Consider the following 16,854-nt stretch of genomic DNA (forward strand, 5'->3'; position numbering starts at 1 on the left):
ACTCTGCTAATACGTCACCTGCCCAGGTGCACTCCTCTATACTCTGCTAATAGGTCACATGCCCAGGTGCACTCCTCTATACTCTGCTAATAGGTCACATGCCCAGGTGCACTCCTCTATACTCAGCTAATAGGTCACATGCCCAGGTGCACTCTGCTATACTCTGCTAATTGGTCACCTGCCCAGGTGCACTCCGCTATACTCTGCTAAAAGGTCACATGCCCAGGTGCACTCCGCTATACTCTGCTAATAGGTCACATGCCCAGGTGCACTCCTCTATATTCTGCTAATAGGTCACATGCCCAGGTGCACTCTGCTATACTCTGCTAATAGGTCACATGCCCAGGTGCACTCTGCTATACTCTGCTAATAGGTCACATGCCCAGGTGCACTCCTCTATACTCTGCTAATAGGTCACATGCCCAGGTGCACTCCCCTATACTCTGCTAATAGGTCACATGCCCAGGTGCACTCCGCTATACTCTGCTAATAGGTCACATGCCCAGGTGCACTCCTTTATACTCTGCTAATAGGTCACATGCCCAGGTGCACTCCACTATACTCTGCTAATAGGTCACATGCCCAGGTGCACTCCGCTCTACTCTGCTAATACGTCACCTGCCCAGGTGCACTCCTCTATACTCTGCTAATAGGTCACATGCCCAGGTGCACTCCTCTATACTCTGTTAATAGGTCACATGCCCAGGTGCACTCCTCTATACTCTGCTAATAGGTCACATGCCCAGGTGCACTCCACTATACTCTGCTAATAGGTCACATGCCCAGGTGCACTCCTCTATACTCTGCTAATAGGTCAAATGCCCAGGTGCACTCCACTATACTCTGCTAATAGGTCACATGCCCAGGTGCACTCCCCTATACTCTGCTAATAGGTCACATGCCCAGGTGCACTCCGCTATACTCTGCTAATAGGCCACCTGTCCAGGTGCACTCCCCTATACTCTGCTAATAGGTCACATGCCCAGGTGCACTCCTCTATACTCTGCTAATAGGTCACATCCCCAGGTGCACTCCTCTATACTCTGCTAATAGGTCACATGCCAAGGTGCACTCTGCTATACTCTGCTAATAGGTCACATGCCCAGGTGCACTCATCTATACTCTGCTAATAGGTCACATGCCCAGACGCACTCCACTATACTCTGCTAATAGGTCACTTGCCCAGACGCACTCCGCTATACTCTGCTAATAGGTCACATGCCCAGGTACACTCTGCTATACTTTGCTAATAGGTCACATGCCCAGGTACACTCTGCTATACTTTGCTAATAGGTCACATGCCCAGGTACACTCTGCTATACTTTGCTAATAGGTCACATGACCAGGTGCACTCCCCTATACACTGCTAATAGGTCACATGACCAGGTGCACTCCTCTATACTCTGCTAATAGGTCACATGCCCAGGTGCACTCCTCTATATTCTGCTAATAGGTCACATGCCCAGGTGCACTCTGCTATACTCTGCTAATAGGTCACATGCCCAGGTGCACTCCTCTATACTCTGCTAATAGGTCACATGCCCAGGTGCACTCCCCTATACTCTGCTAATAGGTCACATGCTCAGGTGCACTCCGCTATACTCTGCTAATAGGTCACATGCCCAGGTGCACTCCTTTATACTCTGCTAATAGGTCACATGCCCAGGTGCACTCCACTGTACTCTGCTAATAGGTCACATACCCAGGTGCACTCCGCTCTACTCTGCTAATACGTCACCTGCCCAGGTGCACTCCTCTATACTCTGCTAATAGGTCACATGCCCAGATGCACTCCTCTATACTCTGTTAATAGGTCACATGCCCAGGTGCACTCCTCTATACTCTGCTAATAGGTCACATGCCCAGGTGCACTCCACTATACTCTGCTAATAGGTCACATGCCCAGGTGCACTCCTCTATATTCTGCTAATAGGTCAAATGCCCAGGTGCACTCCACTATACTCTGCTAATAGGTCACATGGCCAGGTGCACTCCGCTATACTCTGCTAATAGGCCACCTGTCCAGGTGCACTCCCCTATACTCTGCTAATAGGTCACATGCCCAGGTGCACTCATCTATACTCTGCAAATAGGTCATATGCCCAGACGCACTCCACTATACTCTGCTAATAGGTCACTTGCCCAGACGCACTCCGCTATACTCTGCTAATAGGTCACATGCCCAGGTACACTCTGCTATACGTTGCTAATAGGTCACATGCCCAGGTACACTCTGCTATACTTTGCTAATAGGTCACATGACCAGGTGCACTCCCCTATACACTGCTAATAGGTCACATGACCAGGTGCACTCCTCTATACTCTGCTAATAGGTCATATGCCCAAGTGCACTCCTTTATACTCTGCTAATAGGTCACATGCCCAGGTGCACTCCTCTATACTCTGCTAATAGGTCACATACCCAGGTGCACTGCGCTCTACTCTGCTAATACGTCACATGCCCAGGTGCACTCCTCTATACTCTGCTAATAGGTCACATGCCCAGGTGCACTCCTCTATACTCTGTTAATAGGTCACATGCCCAGGTGCACTCCTCTATACTCTGCTAATAGGTCACATGCCCAGACGCACTCCACTATACTCTGCTAATAGGTCACATGCCCAGGTGCACTCCTCTATACTCTGCTAATAGGTCACATGCCCAGGTGCACTCCACTATACTCTGCTAATAGGTCACATGCCCAGGTGCACTCCCCTATACTCTGCTAATAGGTCACATGCCCAGGTGCACTCCGCTATACTCTGCTAATAGGTCACCTGCCCAGTTGCACTCCCCTATACTCTGCTAATAGGTCACATGCCCAGGTGCACTCCTCTATACTCTGCTAATAGGTCACATCCCCAGGTGCACTCCTCTATACTCTGCTAATAGGTCACATGCCCAGGTGCACTCTGCTATACTCTGCTAATAGGTCACCTACCCAGGTGCACTCTGCTATACTTTGCTAATAGGTCACATGCCCAGGTGCACTCCTCTATACTCTGCTAATAGGTCACATGCCCAGACGCACTCCACTATACTCTGCTAATAGGTCACATGCCCGGTTGCACTCTGCTATACTTTGCTAATAGGTCACATGCCCAGGTACACTCTGCTATACTTTGCTAATAGGTCAAATGACCAGGTGCACTCCCCTATACACTGCTAATAGGTCACATGACCAGGTGCACTCCTCTATACTCTGCTAATAGGTCACATTCCCAAGTGCACTCTGCTATACTCTGCTAATAGGTCACATGCCCAGGTGCACTCCACTATACTCTGCTAATAGGTCACATGCCCAGGTGCACTCCCCTATACTCTGCTAATAGGTCACATGCCCAGGTGCACTCCGCTATACTCTGCTAATAGGTCACCTGCCCAGGTGCACTCCCCTATACTCTGCTAATAGGTCACATGCCCAGGTGCACTCCTCTATACTCTGCTAATAGGTCACATCCCCATGTGCACTCCTCTATACTCTGCTAATAGGTCACCTGCCCAGGTGCACTCTGCTATACTCTGCTAATAGGTCACCTACCCAGGTGCACTCTGCTATACTTTGCTAATAGGTCACATGACCAGGTGCACTCCTCTATACTCTGCTAATAGGTCACATGCCCAAGTGCACTCTGCTATACTCTGCTAATAGGTCACATGCCCAGGTGCACTCCTCTATACTCAGCTAATAGGTCACATGCCCAGGTGCACTCTGCTATACTCTGCTAGTTGGTCACCTGCCCAGGTGCACTCCACTATACTCTGCTAATAGGTCACATGCCCAGGTGCACTCCGCTATACTCTGCTAATAGGTCACATGCCCAGGTGCACTCCTCTATATTCTGCTAATAGGTCACATGCCCAGGTGCACTCTGCTATACTCTGCTAATAGGTCACATGCCCAGGTGCACTCTGCTTTACTCTGCTAAGAGGTCACATGCCCAGGTGCACTCCTCTATACTCTGCTAATAGGTCACATGCCCAGGTGCACTCCCCTATACTCTGCTAATAGGTCACATGCCCAGGTGCACTCCGCTATACTCTGCTAATAGGTCACATGCCCAGGTGCACTCCTTTATACTCTGCTAATAGGTCACATGCCCAGGTGCACTCCACTATACTCTGCTAATAGGTCACATACCCAGGTGCACTCCGCTCTACTCTGCTAATACGTCACCTGCCCAGGTGCACTCCTCTATACTCTGCTAATAGGTCACATGCCCAGGTGCACTCCTCTATACTCTGTTAATAGGTCACATGCCCAGGTGCACTCCTCTATACTCTGCTAATAGGTCACATGCCCAGACGCACTCCACTATACTCTGCTAATAGGTCACTTGCCCAGACGCACTCCGCTATACTCTGCTAATAGGTCACATGCCCAGGTACACTCTGCTATACTTTGCTAATAGGTCACATGCCCAGGTACACTCTGCTATACTTTGCTAATAGGTCACATGACCAGGTGCACTCCCCTATACACTGCTAATAGGTCACATGACCAGGTGCACTCCTCTATACTCTGCTAATAGGTCACATGCCCAAGTGCACTCCTTTATACTCTGCTAATAGGTCACATGCCCAGGTGCACTCCTCTATACTCTGCTAATAGGTCACATACCCAGGTGCACTGCGCTCTACTCTGCTAATACGTCACATGCCCAGGTGCACTCCTCTATACTCTGCTAATAGGTCACATGCCCAGGTGCACTCCTCTATACTCTGTTAATAGGTCACATGCCCAGGTGCACTCCTCTATACTCTGCTAATAGGTCACATGCCCAGACGCACTCCACTATACTCTGCTAATAGGTCACATGCCCAGGTGCACTCCTCTATACTCTGCTAATAGGTCACATGCCCAGGTGCACTCCACTATACTCTGCTAATAGGTCACATGCCCAGGTGCACTCCCCTATACTCTGCTAATAGGTCACATGCCCAGGTGCACTCCGCTATACTCTGCTAATAGGTCACCTGCCCAGGTGCACTCCCCTATACTCTGCTAATAGGTCACATGCCCAGGTGCACTCCTCTATACTCTGCTAATAGGTCACATCCCCAGGTGCACTCCTCTATACTCTGCTAATAGGTCACATGCCCAGGTGCACTCTGCTATACTCTGCTAATAGGTCACCTACCCAGGTGCACTCTGCTATACTTTGCTAATAGGTCACATGCCCAGGTGCACTCCTCTATACTCTGCTAATAGGTCACATGCCCAGACGCACTCCACTATACTCTGCTAATAGGTCACATGCCCGGTTGCACTCTGCTATACTTTGCTAATAGGTCACATGCCCAGGTACACTCTGCTATACTTTGCTAATAGGTCACATGACCAGGTGCACTCCCCTATACACTGCTAATAGGTCACATGACCAGGTGCACTCCTCTATACTCTGCTAATAGCTCACATGCCCAAGTGCACTCTGCTATACTCTGCTAACAGGTCACATGCCCAGGTGCACTCCTCTATACTCAGCTAATAGGTCACATGCCCAGGTGCACTCTGCTATACTCTGCTAATTGGTCACCTGCCCAGGTGCACTCCACTATACTCTGCTAATAGGTCACATGCCCAGGTGCACTCCGCTATACTCTGCTAATAGGTCACATGCCCAGGTGCACTCCTCTATATTCTGCTAATAGGTCACATGCCCAGGTGCACTCTGCTATACTCTGCTAATAGGTCACATGCCCAGGTGCACTCTGCTATACTCTGCTAATAGGTCACATGCCCAGGTGCACTCCTCTATACTCTGCTAATAGGTCACATGCCCAGGTGCACTCCCCTATACTCTGCTAATAGGTCACATGCCCAGGTGCACTCCGCTATACTCTGCTAATAGGTCACATACCCAGGTGCACTCCACTATATTCTGCTAATAGGTCACCTGCCCAGGTGCACTCCACTATACTCTGCTAATAGGTCACATGCCCAGGTGCACTCCACTATACTCTGCTAATAGGTCACATGCCCAGGTGCACTCCACTATACTCTGCTAATAGGTCACATGCCCAGGTGCACTCCACTATACTCTGCTAATAGGTCACATGCCCAGGTGCACTCCACTATACTCTGCTAATAGGTCACACGCCCAGGCGCACTCCTCTATACTCTGCTAATAGGTCACATGCCCAGGTGCACTCCTCTATGCTCTGCTAATAGTTTCCAGTATTTGCAGATTGATAAATAAGCTATAGAGAGACTGCGTACAATGACACTTGTCTCCACAGGTGGATGGTCAGAGGGTGCAGTTGGGAATGTATGAGAACTCCTTGGATGACCAATATATCGGATGCCTTGACCAAATGGAGGCCCTAGCGCCGGATTTGCTGAGGAAGGAAAGACAGGAGAACACGGAACTGGACAACGCTTGGAAAAATGCTTCTGAAACTTGGCTGAAAAAAAAGCCCTTAATTAAAACTCTTCCTGAGGGCTTTAAAGATGAACACGGGACAGCGTTACTAGTGTACACCAATATGAACTTCCCCGTCTACAAACAGCTAAACCGCGCTGTACGGGAATACGGCATGGATCCCCAATCATTCATGTACCACTCATTGCACTTTTACCTGACCAGAGCTCTGACTCTGCTCCAACCCGGGTGTGACAGGAAACCCTGGTCCACCTATCGGGGCTCCAGCAGGATTCTCTTTGAGCCGCCTCCTGAGCCCGAGCGCCATGTCAGACTCAGCCAGTTTGCATCTTCATCCTCTGACCTCCGGCAGGCGCAGAACTTCGGTAACGCGTCTTTCTTTAACATCACCACTTGCTTCGGGGCGGACATTCACAACTTCTCCTACTTCCCTTCCCAGAAAGAGGTGCTGATTCCAGTGGATGAGGTGTTTCATGTCGCCGAATACATCCAGGAGGGGAACAGGTTCATCCTGCAGAGCAACAAGAAGAGGTGCAGCTACTACAACTGTGCCTACCTGGGGGGTAAGTGACTGAGGCCTAGGACGCAGAACACAGAGACAATGATATTAGTGTCATCCATACCTGCCTACTTTTGAAAAAGCATTTTAGGGAGGTTGTGAAAGCAGCACGGCGGTAAAGTGGCGTGTACTGCTACATCTGAGGGGTGTGTCATAATACTGACTTACACCCAAAATGTAAATGAGCCCCAAAGCAGTCAGTAAGACTATTTATTGATGGCAACACACTGATACTTTGCAGAAAATGCATGTAGCCATAGGGATCGTTGTACCGTATACCCAATGCAGGAAAATGATACTAATGATCCCATTTGAATGTATATATATATCTGTTTTTTCTTTTATATAACAGTGTCATAATGGGGGTAAGGTGTAATCAGGGAGATTGGTAGACTCTTCAGGGAGTCAGGGAGATTGCTGCTATTTCAGGGAGTCTCCCCGACAATCAGGGAGAGTTGGCAACTATGGCGCCATCAGATATTCTTCCTTTACCCTGCTGCTCCCTCCGATCTTCCACCATGCTTTGTGGGGTTTTACTGGTTGCCAGCCCCTTGACATTACAGATGGCTCTTTCTGGGCATGTAGGTGCGTTTCTGGTGTTACCCCAGCGGAGACACTTATGGTGCGTAGACACTGTTTGGTAAAAATGCACGATATGAACTAAATCGATCATATCATTATCATTCATATCGTGCATTTTTTGGTGCCTCCAACCCACCAACGACCTGCGATGTGAGGGTACGTAACTACGTATGGATGATAAAGATATCGGCCATCGACCGTGCATGCTGGCCAACCTGGTAGATATCGACCAGGTTACTGTAGGGACCCGCAATTGTTGATTGCGGGTCGTTAGCCGTTGGTGGTGTGCTGGATGTTCGATTTTGATCATCCAGCACACCCGGGAGATTGTTCAATGATATTGTTGACCATCGTCCTGTGTGTATGCTCCATTAGAAATAGCGCAGCCATCACAGATGAATATTATTGGGTATTTTTGTTATCTCTTTTGGTTATATCTGCAGGTTCCTCATCCCCAGCTCACTGACACTTCACCACTGTAAACAGTAGAGATGTGCGGTCCAGTTCTCCAGAAATCCGAATCCACCCGAATTTTGTGAATCTGGGCATCTCTGAGTTGTTTGGATTGCAAAAATTACATGATTTTAGCTGTTTTTAAAAACTTTTTATCATTTAAAAAAAAAAAATATCCAGATTCAAAACCAAAACACGGGGGTCCGCGCCCATGTCCAGTAATTAGGCTGCTGCAGCCGTATATGTGTCATACTGAGTGAAACGCTGTGCGTAAAGCTGGCACCTCCTTATTGTATAATAAATAGGAGAGATAAGGCCGGATTCCCAGCCCACGCAGTCAGCACGCAAAAGCCAAAGTGATCACATAGCTGAGGGATTATGTGCAACTGCGCATGCGTGTACATTGCTAATAACCCCGCACAGGGCATACGTTACACAGCGTGCGCGCACACAGGTGCTAATGTATCAGAAAGGTGGCGGAAAAGTGATGGCGTCCCTGGGTGGTGACTGGTCGTGTGCACACAAATGGTCCATTTAGAGTGTGTCTTATGGGAGGCTTGCAGCCATGTAAAGGCAAGAGGCTGCATTCAGAGTTGCACTGCCGCAGGCTTAGGAGGCCGGGGTCAGACATAGAAGCTGCACCTGCCATAGTTGCGATGGTGCGACTGATGGTGGCGTCTTCGGAGGCACCAATCGGTATTACAGCGCGCTTAGGTCCTAAAATTGGTCTCAGATCTTCTACATTCGTATATACATCAGGGAAGGAGTCTGTAGCGCCATTTGCATAAACTCGCAGACGGACGACCCTAAGCTGCTGCGTGTGACTCAGGCCGATAGGTACAATCACACCGATAGGCGCAGATGACACTACAGGCAGCGCCTTATACTGTGTGTCTGTGCTGAGTCTGTCACTGCAGGAAAAGCAGCCACAGACTGTGTCCCGCCCTCTGATTGCAGGAAGAGCAGCCACAGACTGTATAAAGCTGGGACTGTATCCCGCCCTCTGATTGGAGGGAGAGCAGCCACAGACTGTATAAAGCTGGGACAGTATCCCGCCCTCTGATTGGAGGAAGAGCAGCCACAGACTGTATAAAGCTGGAACTGTATCCCGCCTTCTGATTGGAGGAAGAGCTGATTGTGTTTCCTTTGTACTTTCAGGTAGTAAGAGACGTAGCTGCACATATAACGCAGGTGAGCAGCTTCTATCTCCTTATATAATACCTTATGACCGGTGCAGCCATCACTCACTACTTTTATTTTTTTCTACATGTTATGAAATTGTTGTACTGTAATTGTCTGTATTGCGGATGTCACCCTATCCTCTGGTATTATAGTTTGCTACATACATGTGTCATTCACCATGTATGTAATAATATATACCCTCCACCTTGGAGACAGCATTTCTTCCAGCGCCCTAACCGTTGTGCCGGAGCGATGCTGTGGTACCCGGGTGTGGCAGTGGGCACAGATGAGTTAGGTGTAGATGGTACCTGACAGCTGAGATGGCAACTACAGCGGATCGTCCTGCGTTACCCACCTCAGGCTGTAGCAGAGAGGGAATAGCGTAAGATAGAGCAAGTAACTGAGGAGCTGATTCAGCAAGGAACGCATAGGAGAGCACACACGCTGCGAGGATATGCTAATTAGTGCACACGCACGGAGACCGCAGCGCAACATGCAGATACCCAGCCCCATACTAAGCCGCCCATCTCCCTTTACTCAATGCCTGACCTAAACATCGGTAACATCGAGAACCATCGACCACATTTGCATAATAGTGGTTGACCAGACCTTGCGCAGGATCTTGGCAACTTCCTGTGTGCACGGAGTCTCAGCACTGCGTCCGTCGCCGCACTGCCTTAATTATGGACGCCCCTAAAACGCAGGCCTGTGTTTGCCCGACCACCTCCTAATCCTAAAATAACACTTATTCAAAACAGGATTAATACTCAGGGCCTGATTCAGAGCCGGACGCTCTGACCAGAGCGCTCGCTCTGAATCAGGGCCCTCCTACCTAAACTTGGAGCAACCTCCTGGCTGCTTGCATAGCTGTGGGTGACCACCCACAGCATATGTGAGCGGCCAAAAAGATGGTCGCGATGGTCAAGACCGTCGCGACCATCGGGCTTGCGACGAGACCCTATCAGAGCCAAAATCACTCCCACTGACATCACTAGTGATGTCAGTGGGGCCGGACCCAGACGGTAGGCGTTCCCATGGGAACGCCTCCGTCTGGCAGCCACGCCCCCGGCACGCCCACCAAAGGGGGCGTGCTGTCACTCACCATCGACAGCACGCCCCCTTTGGTGCGAGACCCCGAGCGACGGCTTCCCCGTCGCTCGCCGGGTCTCGCGCATGCGTACGACGGAGCTCCCTCCGTCGTGCGCATGCGCACTTGTGCACCATCAACCCGCTTGCGAGCGCTCAGCGCTCGCGAGCGGGTCAGAATCAGGCCCTCAGTCCCAGTAGTTCAATTATAGTTCAATTTATATCATCTTCTTAAAGTTAAAATCTGGATTGGCAGATCTATAAACACATAATTTTTGACTAATGTCACTCTGTGGGGTTTATTTATTAATCAGGACAACTCTTTCGCTAGTTAACTCCGCCATCATCTATTTGCACATATTATTGCCACTGGGTACACCCACATTGACAGATGGTTACGCCCCTTCAGCGGACCCCTACTATTGCAATCCCCTGGTGGGCCTCTCATGCACCAGTCTGACGCTGCCTGAGCCCTATTCTAAGGAATGAATATTTATTTGTACTGAAGTCTCTGATACTAACTACTGTATATATTCAGCGTTCCCTGTCTGCTGATTTCCCTGTATACATTGTATCTTTCAGCTCCAATAACAGGAAGGCTCAGTGACACGGTGACAGTGCCTCTGCTGGTTGGTTTGGGTATTGCTGTCGGTTTTATGGCAAAGATCATGACCAGCTGATTCTATAACTGTGGTTCCAGGTCTAGATGGAATGACTTTTCGGTGGCTGCGTCACTGTGGTGGTCCTGCAGCAGTAATCCACCGAGAGGGGACATCTTCATTCTACCTATAAATATTAAAGTTTTCTACATAAAACTCATATGTGAGAACTTATTTCCTCATCTTGCTCACAGCTGTAACCAGAGTAAATATAATATTATAGGATAATTGTGTGGTAATGATGGTAACAGGTTACCAAGATTGCAGTAAAAAGAAAGACAAACTGACACAAAATGTTATGTAACTGAGAATAATAAAGCTGTTACAGTGATGATTTCCTGGGGTCAGCATGGGGACCTGCTCTGAGCCCTCCGGTAATCATGCATTGTCCTTCAAGCCACCTGAATCATTATCCAACTGTATGAAGGATTAATTTAAAACTCAAGTCGCCAACATCAGGTGGCGATTTTAAATCCCCAAACTTGCCAGAGATTTGAGACTAATGCTGGTAAAACCACAATACACTAATGAATTATACTGGTAAGGGTAATGATTGCTTCTTAATAAAAATAATATAATTATGTTTATGAGGGGTAGAAAATTATTTAATTAATATATTATAGGGGACTAACTTACTGTATCATTCTATTAAGGCGACAATATTATTACATTCACGGGACTGTAATCATTTTTGTTTTTAAGGGCAGATGATACGTGTAACAATAACTGTTGGGTTTTAGTTCCTTAAGGTTTATAGAAACATAACAGCGGAAAGGGTCAGGGAAGGGAAGGAAGAAAAGGGAAGGGAAAGGAAGGAAGAGAAGGGAAGGAAAGAGAAGGGAATGGAAGGAAGAGAAGGGAAGTGAGGAGAATGGAAGTGAGGAGAAGGGAAGGGAAGAGAAGGGAAGGGAATGGAAGGGAAGAGAAGGGAAGAGAAGGGAAGGGAAGAAAAGGGAAGGGAAGGGAAAAAAAGGGAAGGGAAGAGAATGGAAGGAAGAAAAGGGAATGGAAGGGAAGAGAAGGCAAGGGAATGGAAGGGAAGAGAAGGGAATGGAAGGAAAGAGCAGGGAAGGGAATGGAAGGAAAGAGAAAGGAAGAGAAGGGAATAGAAGGAAAAAGAAGGGAAGGGAAGAGAAGGGAAGAAAAGGGAATGGAAGGAAAGAGAAGGGAAGGGAAGAGAAGGGAAGATAAGGGAATGGAAGGGAGGGGAAAGGAAGGGAGGGAAGGAAATGGAAGGAAAGAGAAGGGAAGGGAAGAGAAGGGAAGATAAGGGAATGGAAGGGAAGAGAAGGGAATGTAAGGGAAGGGAAGATAAGGGAATGGAAGGGAAGGGAAGATAAGGGAATGGAAGGGAAGGGAAGAGAAGGGAATGGAAGGAAAGAGAAGGGAAGGGAAGAGAAGGGAAGTTAAGGGAATGGAAGGGAAGAGAAGGGAAGAGAATGGAAGGAAAGAGAAGGGAATGGAAAGGAAGGGAAGAGAAGGGGAGGGAAAGGAAAAGAAAAGAAGGGAAGAGAAGGGAAGGGAAAATGAAAAGAAGGGAAGGGAAGGGAAAATGAAAAGAAGGGAAGGGAAGGGAAAATGAAAAGAAGGGAAGGGAAGGGAAAATGAAAAGAAGGGAAAAGAAGGGAAGGGAAGGGAAAATGAAAATAAGGGAAGGGAAGGATGGGAATCAAAAGAAAGGAAAGGAAGGGAAGGAATGGAGGAAAGGTAAAGGAATGGAAGGAAAGAGAAGGGGAGGAAAGAGAAGGGAAGAGAAGGATAGAGAAGGGTAAGGAAGGGAAGGGGGGGAATAAGGAGAGACACTGATTGTGTGGTACAAAATAATAACTGAGACAAAGGTAAGGATATAAACGTCACCAAATAACCACCAAATAACTTTCAGCTATAAAAAGGCACAGGTGTGACTAATGCTGGAAGTGTAGCACATCAAGATGAAGGAGAGCTGCTGGGATACTGATACCAGGGCTCCCAGATTTTATGGAATTGACCAACGCTAATGTGTGTATTAATGGGGAACATGGCAATCCTCTTCCATATGGTGGATCATCCATCCCTGCCTAGTTACTTGTAAAATAACATATAAATAATAATTTGGGGACAAAGCAAAGTTTTCATGACATTGCCACCAATTATAGCGTGCACTTGTAGTTGTGTAAACAAAAACAAAATGGCACCACTTAGTGTAAAAGTCTCTAATAATACACCAATGTGCATGCCAGGGACCCCAAGAGGTATCCCTGAATTGACTCAGACTAGATCAGAGCCAATAACAATATCACCCTGCCTGGTAATACAGTAGTGTCAGGACTGCATTTGTGCAGATCCCCCAGTCCTGATGTAGTGAGGGTGGTCCTCAAGGCTCCCCAACAGTTCAGGTATTAGAGAGATCCATGGTTGATCACAGGTGACTTAATTAGTACCTCAGTCAATTTGATTTAACCACCTGTGCTCAACCATGGATATCTTTAAAACCTGAACTGTTGGAGAGCCTTGAGGACTGCGTTTGGGAACCTTTGGTCTAATGTAATACTCACAATTAATATTCACTCTACCCATTAAGAGCCACTTGTCCACTAAACCCTCTATCACAGGCCTGGCCAACCTGTGGCTCTCCAGCTCTTGTGAAACTACAAGTTCCAGCATGACTTGCAACAGTTTTAACATTCCCTAATAGCAAAACTGTAGCAGGGCATGCTGGGACTTGTAGTTTCACAACAGCTGAGGGCCACAGGTTGGCCAGGCTGCTCTATCACAATTGTGCAGGCTCCGTGACACAGACTACTACACAGATATCTAACAGTCACAGAAAATAAGTTCAAACTCTACACAGATTTGTTAAACAGCATAGATATGGGGTTCTAAGGTATTTACAGTCATAGAAAGTAAGTACAAACTCTACACCAATTTGTAAAACAGCATAGATACAGCACTAGTGCCATGATTGGAAAGAAATATCCCTATGGAGCAATTCATAGGTCGTGATTGCTTCTCACAGGGTAAGTACAAACTCTACACAGATTTGTTTAAACAGTATGGATATGGAGGACTTTGGGTATTTATAGTCACAGAGAATCAGTACAAACTCTACACAAATTTATTAAACAGCCTAAATATGACAATAGTTGCCCTGGCATAAAGATTCAGCAACTTTGTATCATCACTGTAACCCTGAGAAAGCCTAAGCCTACTGGTGTGCAGTATCACATACCATGTACAGTATTAAGCAAAAATAAAATAGATTTGATAGCAAATTTGCATCCACATGTGTTAAGCAAGACTTGCCCATCAGCTGTGTAATGCAGAATTCTAAAGGACAAGAATACTTGCTCCATAAGTTTTATATAACAACCTCTCACATGCAAGGTATCAAGCTAGGATTGAATTAGCATATTAACCTGTTAGTATCTACACTTATCAAGCAAAATGCAGCCATACCTTTTATCAGTCCCCCCCCCAATAGTGATGTCATGACTAAGTCTCTGATGACTGGCTGGCTTGTCAATTAAACCAGAGAACATACGAGGACTGCCCATGTAACTTTTATCCTAAGTACAAATAACTGTACATAATTTCTTCTCTGAAGTAGCCACATGAAATATGAAAGTTCACATTAATCTCTATTATTTAAACTATAAGTATGAACAAGACTGCTCTAGGATGTGTGTATACTTAGATACCTACTTTTTCACAAACCATATGCCCTAGGTGCTCTCATAATCAGCCCAGTATACAGACTTCAGATATATTTCTATGAATTGGGTACTTCTGACTGTGGTGGAAATATAAATTTTTAGTCAAAAACAGATAACTTAAGATCAATAATTTGATCTTTGCCTATATACAGTCACACCTGGTGAGCAGACTGCTGTTTGCATACCCCTGCTGTTCTTGGTGCCAGCTACACACCATTAAATAATCTATATGCAGACATAGACAAAGGCTTTGTTTATCAATGTCCTGTCCAGGTAATTGCCTTTCTTGCTAACTGGACACTACAACTGAATGTACATACTAATGAAAATACACAAACCTTTCATGTGATCTACATTCAATAAACTTTTATTTTTATTTATACACCTCTCCCTTCCAATAAACTTTGATTTTTATTTATACACCTCTCCCTTCCAATAAACTTTGATTTTTATTTATACACCTCTCCCTTCCAATAAACTTTGATTTTTATTTATACACCCCCCCTCCATTATGTGGGTGATAAATGCCACAGAATGACAAAACAATAGGGCATTGAGATTACCTGTCCTCAAAGATCTTACATTAACCAAAACTAGTTCATACTGTATACACAGTTACCATTTGAGCAATAGTTTAATTATTATTAATGCCATATATTTTCCTCACTGCAATGCCCTGACCATCACATGTCCCATAGCATGTCTTGTCATATAATTGACTTATGGCCTCCTGCATGTATTTGTCTTTGGCCCATATGACAATATTTCCCCCTTTATCAGAAGGCTCCATGACAATGTCATCCCAGCTTTCAATTTTGTTTGAAAGTTTTATTTCTTGTTTGTTCAAATGACCCCGCACGTTGTAAAATATATTTCTTGTTTTGTATAGTTGATCAAGTTCTTTTGATACTAGTCCCATATACATGCCCACTACAGGACGGATGATACTTTGCTGGAAGAATTGGGATTTATTCCGGCAGATGGGTCTAACTCTATTCAGAGATGTTTTCATATTAGATTCAACTTTCAAAATGTGGATACTGTAGCTTTCATTTCGTCAGCAGAGAAATCGTGTCCTAGTATTGTCTTATTCGCCCATCGGTACTTTAGGTGACAGTTAGATACCATCATCTGTCTTTGAGAAGAATTCGGTAAGGAGTAATTTCCTCCCAATTAAGATTAGATCTTTTTCCCAGGTAAATCTGTCATATTGTGTCTTGTAGGATAAAATTAAAAACTTCTACTAAGTAGGTGAAGACCTAATTCTGACACAATTAATTTGCAATTTTAATGACTCTCAGTGCTGATTCCTGTAACCCTTTTGGAGAGATAATAGGAGTGTCCAGAAGAAGAATACTATGTTATACTATGTACTATGACCTTTTCTTAACTACACCTCCCCCGATAATACGGTAAATATCAGTCAATTGTACGATGAATAGATTAATACAATTTGATTCCTGTGCATATGACTTAACAACCCCTTTGTCATCTGCACCGGTATCACCCACTAACACACCCTTCAGTGGTGCCAGTAGCTACACCCCCAGATGCCTATAGTGAGAATAAATAATAATTTAGGTGCATGTATCCAGTATAGGGTACGGCAATCAGTGAGGCAAACACAATAGGACAAATAGAGGGAATCTCCAGAAACGATATAACAACTAAAACAGAAAAAAAGTGATGCGCTTAGATCATGGAAGAGGTCGGTGATGATAGCGAAACTACAACCTGTAATATGTAACTTTCAGGGGTTTATATTATACCAAATAACCACACATAAAAAATACAATATCATATTCTGTAAATCCAAATAAGGAGATATATGTATGCCATACAGAGTCCGACAAGTGCAGGGCATCCCTAATTATTATCTGATGCACCGGTCTGTGAAAGCTGTACGGATATACTGTAGAATATTGCACATATATTACAATAAATATTTTTTCTTTTCTCAGACTTTTTTGCAGCAGTTTGCATCCAAGAATAAATGTTTCAAAAAGTGTCAGTGCAATGTATACTGTTAGAGGAATTAAGGATATATTTTTACAATATATACCAGCTGGTGCAAGGAAAAATAAAAATAAAAAACACAGGCGAAAACCAAAAAGTTTGTCAGAATAAAAAATTCTGTTTCAAAATTGCAGAAGTTAAACTGCTGCTGAGCACCCCAATGCCCCCTTGTGGCTGAAAGTTAGATTGCAGGTGAGGAGGATATTGTCTTAACAGACAGCAATTGTGTCTTCACATAATG

General features: G+C 45.8%; 1 protein-coding gene across 1 annotated transcript; it reads left to right on the forward strand.

The window, feature by feature from the left end:
- The first annotated feature begins 6,219 nt into the window (after positions 1 to 6,219).
- LOC148523945 (ecto-ADP-ribosyltransferase 5-like) lies at positions 6,220 to 11,659 on the forward strand. The gene is made up of 3 exons (XM_088472475.1): positions 6,220 to 6,947; positions 9,137 to 9,169; positions 10,829 to 11,659. Exons 1-3 carry the CDS (start codon positions 6,269 to 6,271, stop codon positions 10,924 to 10,926), a joined length of 810 nt encoding a protein of 269 aa, XP_088328601.1. The 5' UTR covers positions 6,220 to 6,268; the 3' UTR covers positions 10,927 to 11,659.
- Positions 11,660 to 16,854: the final 5,195 nt, after the last annotated feature.

Source organism: Taudactylus pleione, unplaced genomic scaffold (assembly GCF_031769625.1).
Source record: "Taudactylus pleione unplaced genomic scaffold, aTauple2 ptg000124l, whole genome shotgun sequence".
Taxonomy (NCBI): domain Eukaryota; kingdom Metazoa; phylum Chordata; class Amphibia; order Anura; family Myobatrachidae; genus Taudactylus; species Taudactylus pleione.

Excerpts from the sequence above, each read along its gene's own strand:
- LOC148523945 (XM_088472475.1), top strand. The coding sequence starts at position 6,269 with ATGTATGAGAACTCCTTGGATGACCAATATATCGGATGCCTTGACCAA. Across the intron at positions 6,948-9,136 it reads CAACTGTGCCTACCTGGGGG|GTAGTAAGAGACGTAGCTGC; the intron begins GTAAGTGACTGA and ends TTGTACTTTCAG. Across the intron at positions 9,170-10,828 it reads TAGCTGCACATATAACGCAG|CTCCAATAACAGGAAGGCTC; the intron begins GTGAGCAGCTTC and ends TGTATCTTTCAG.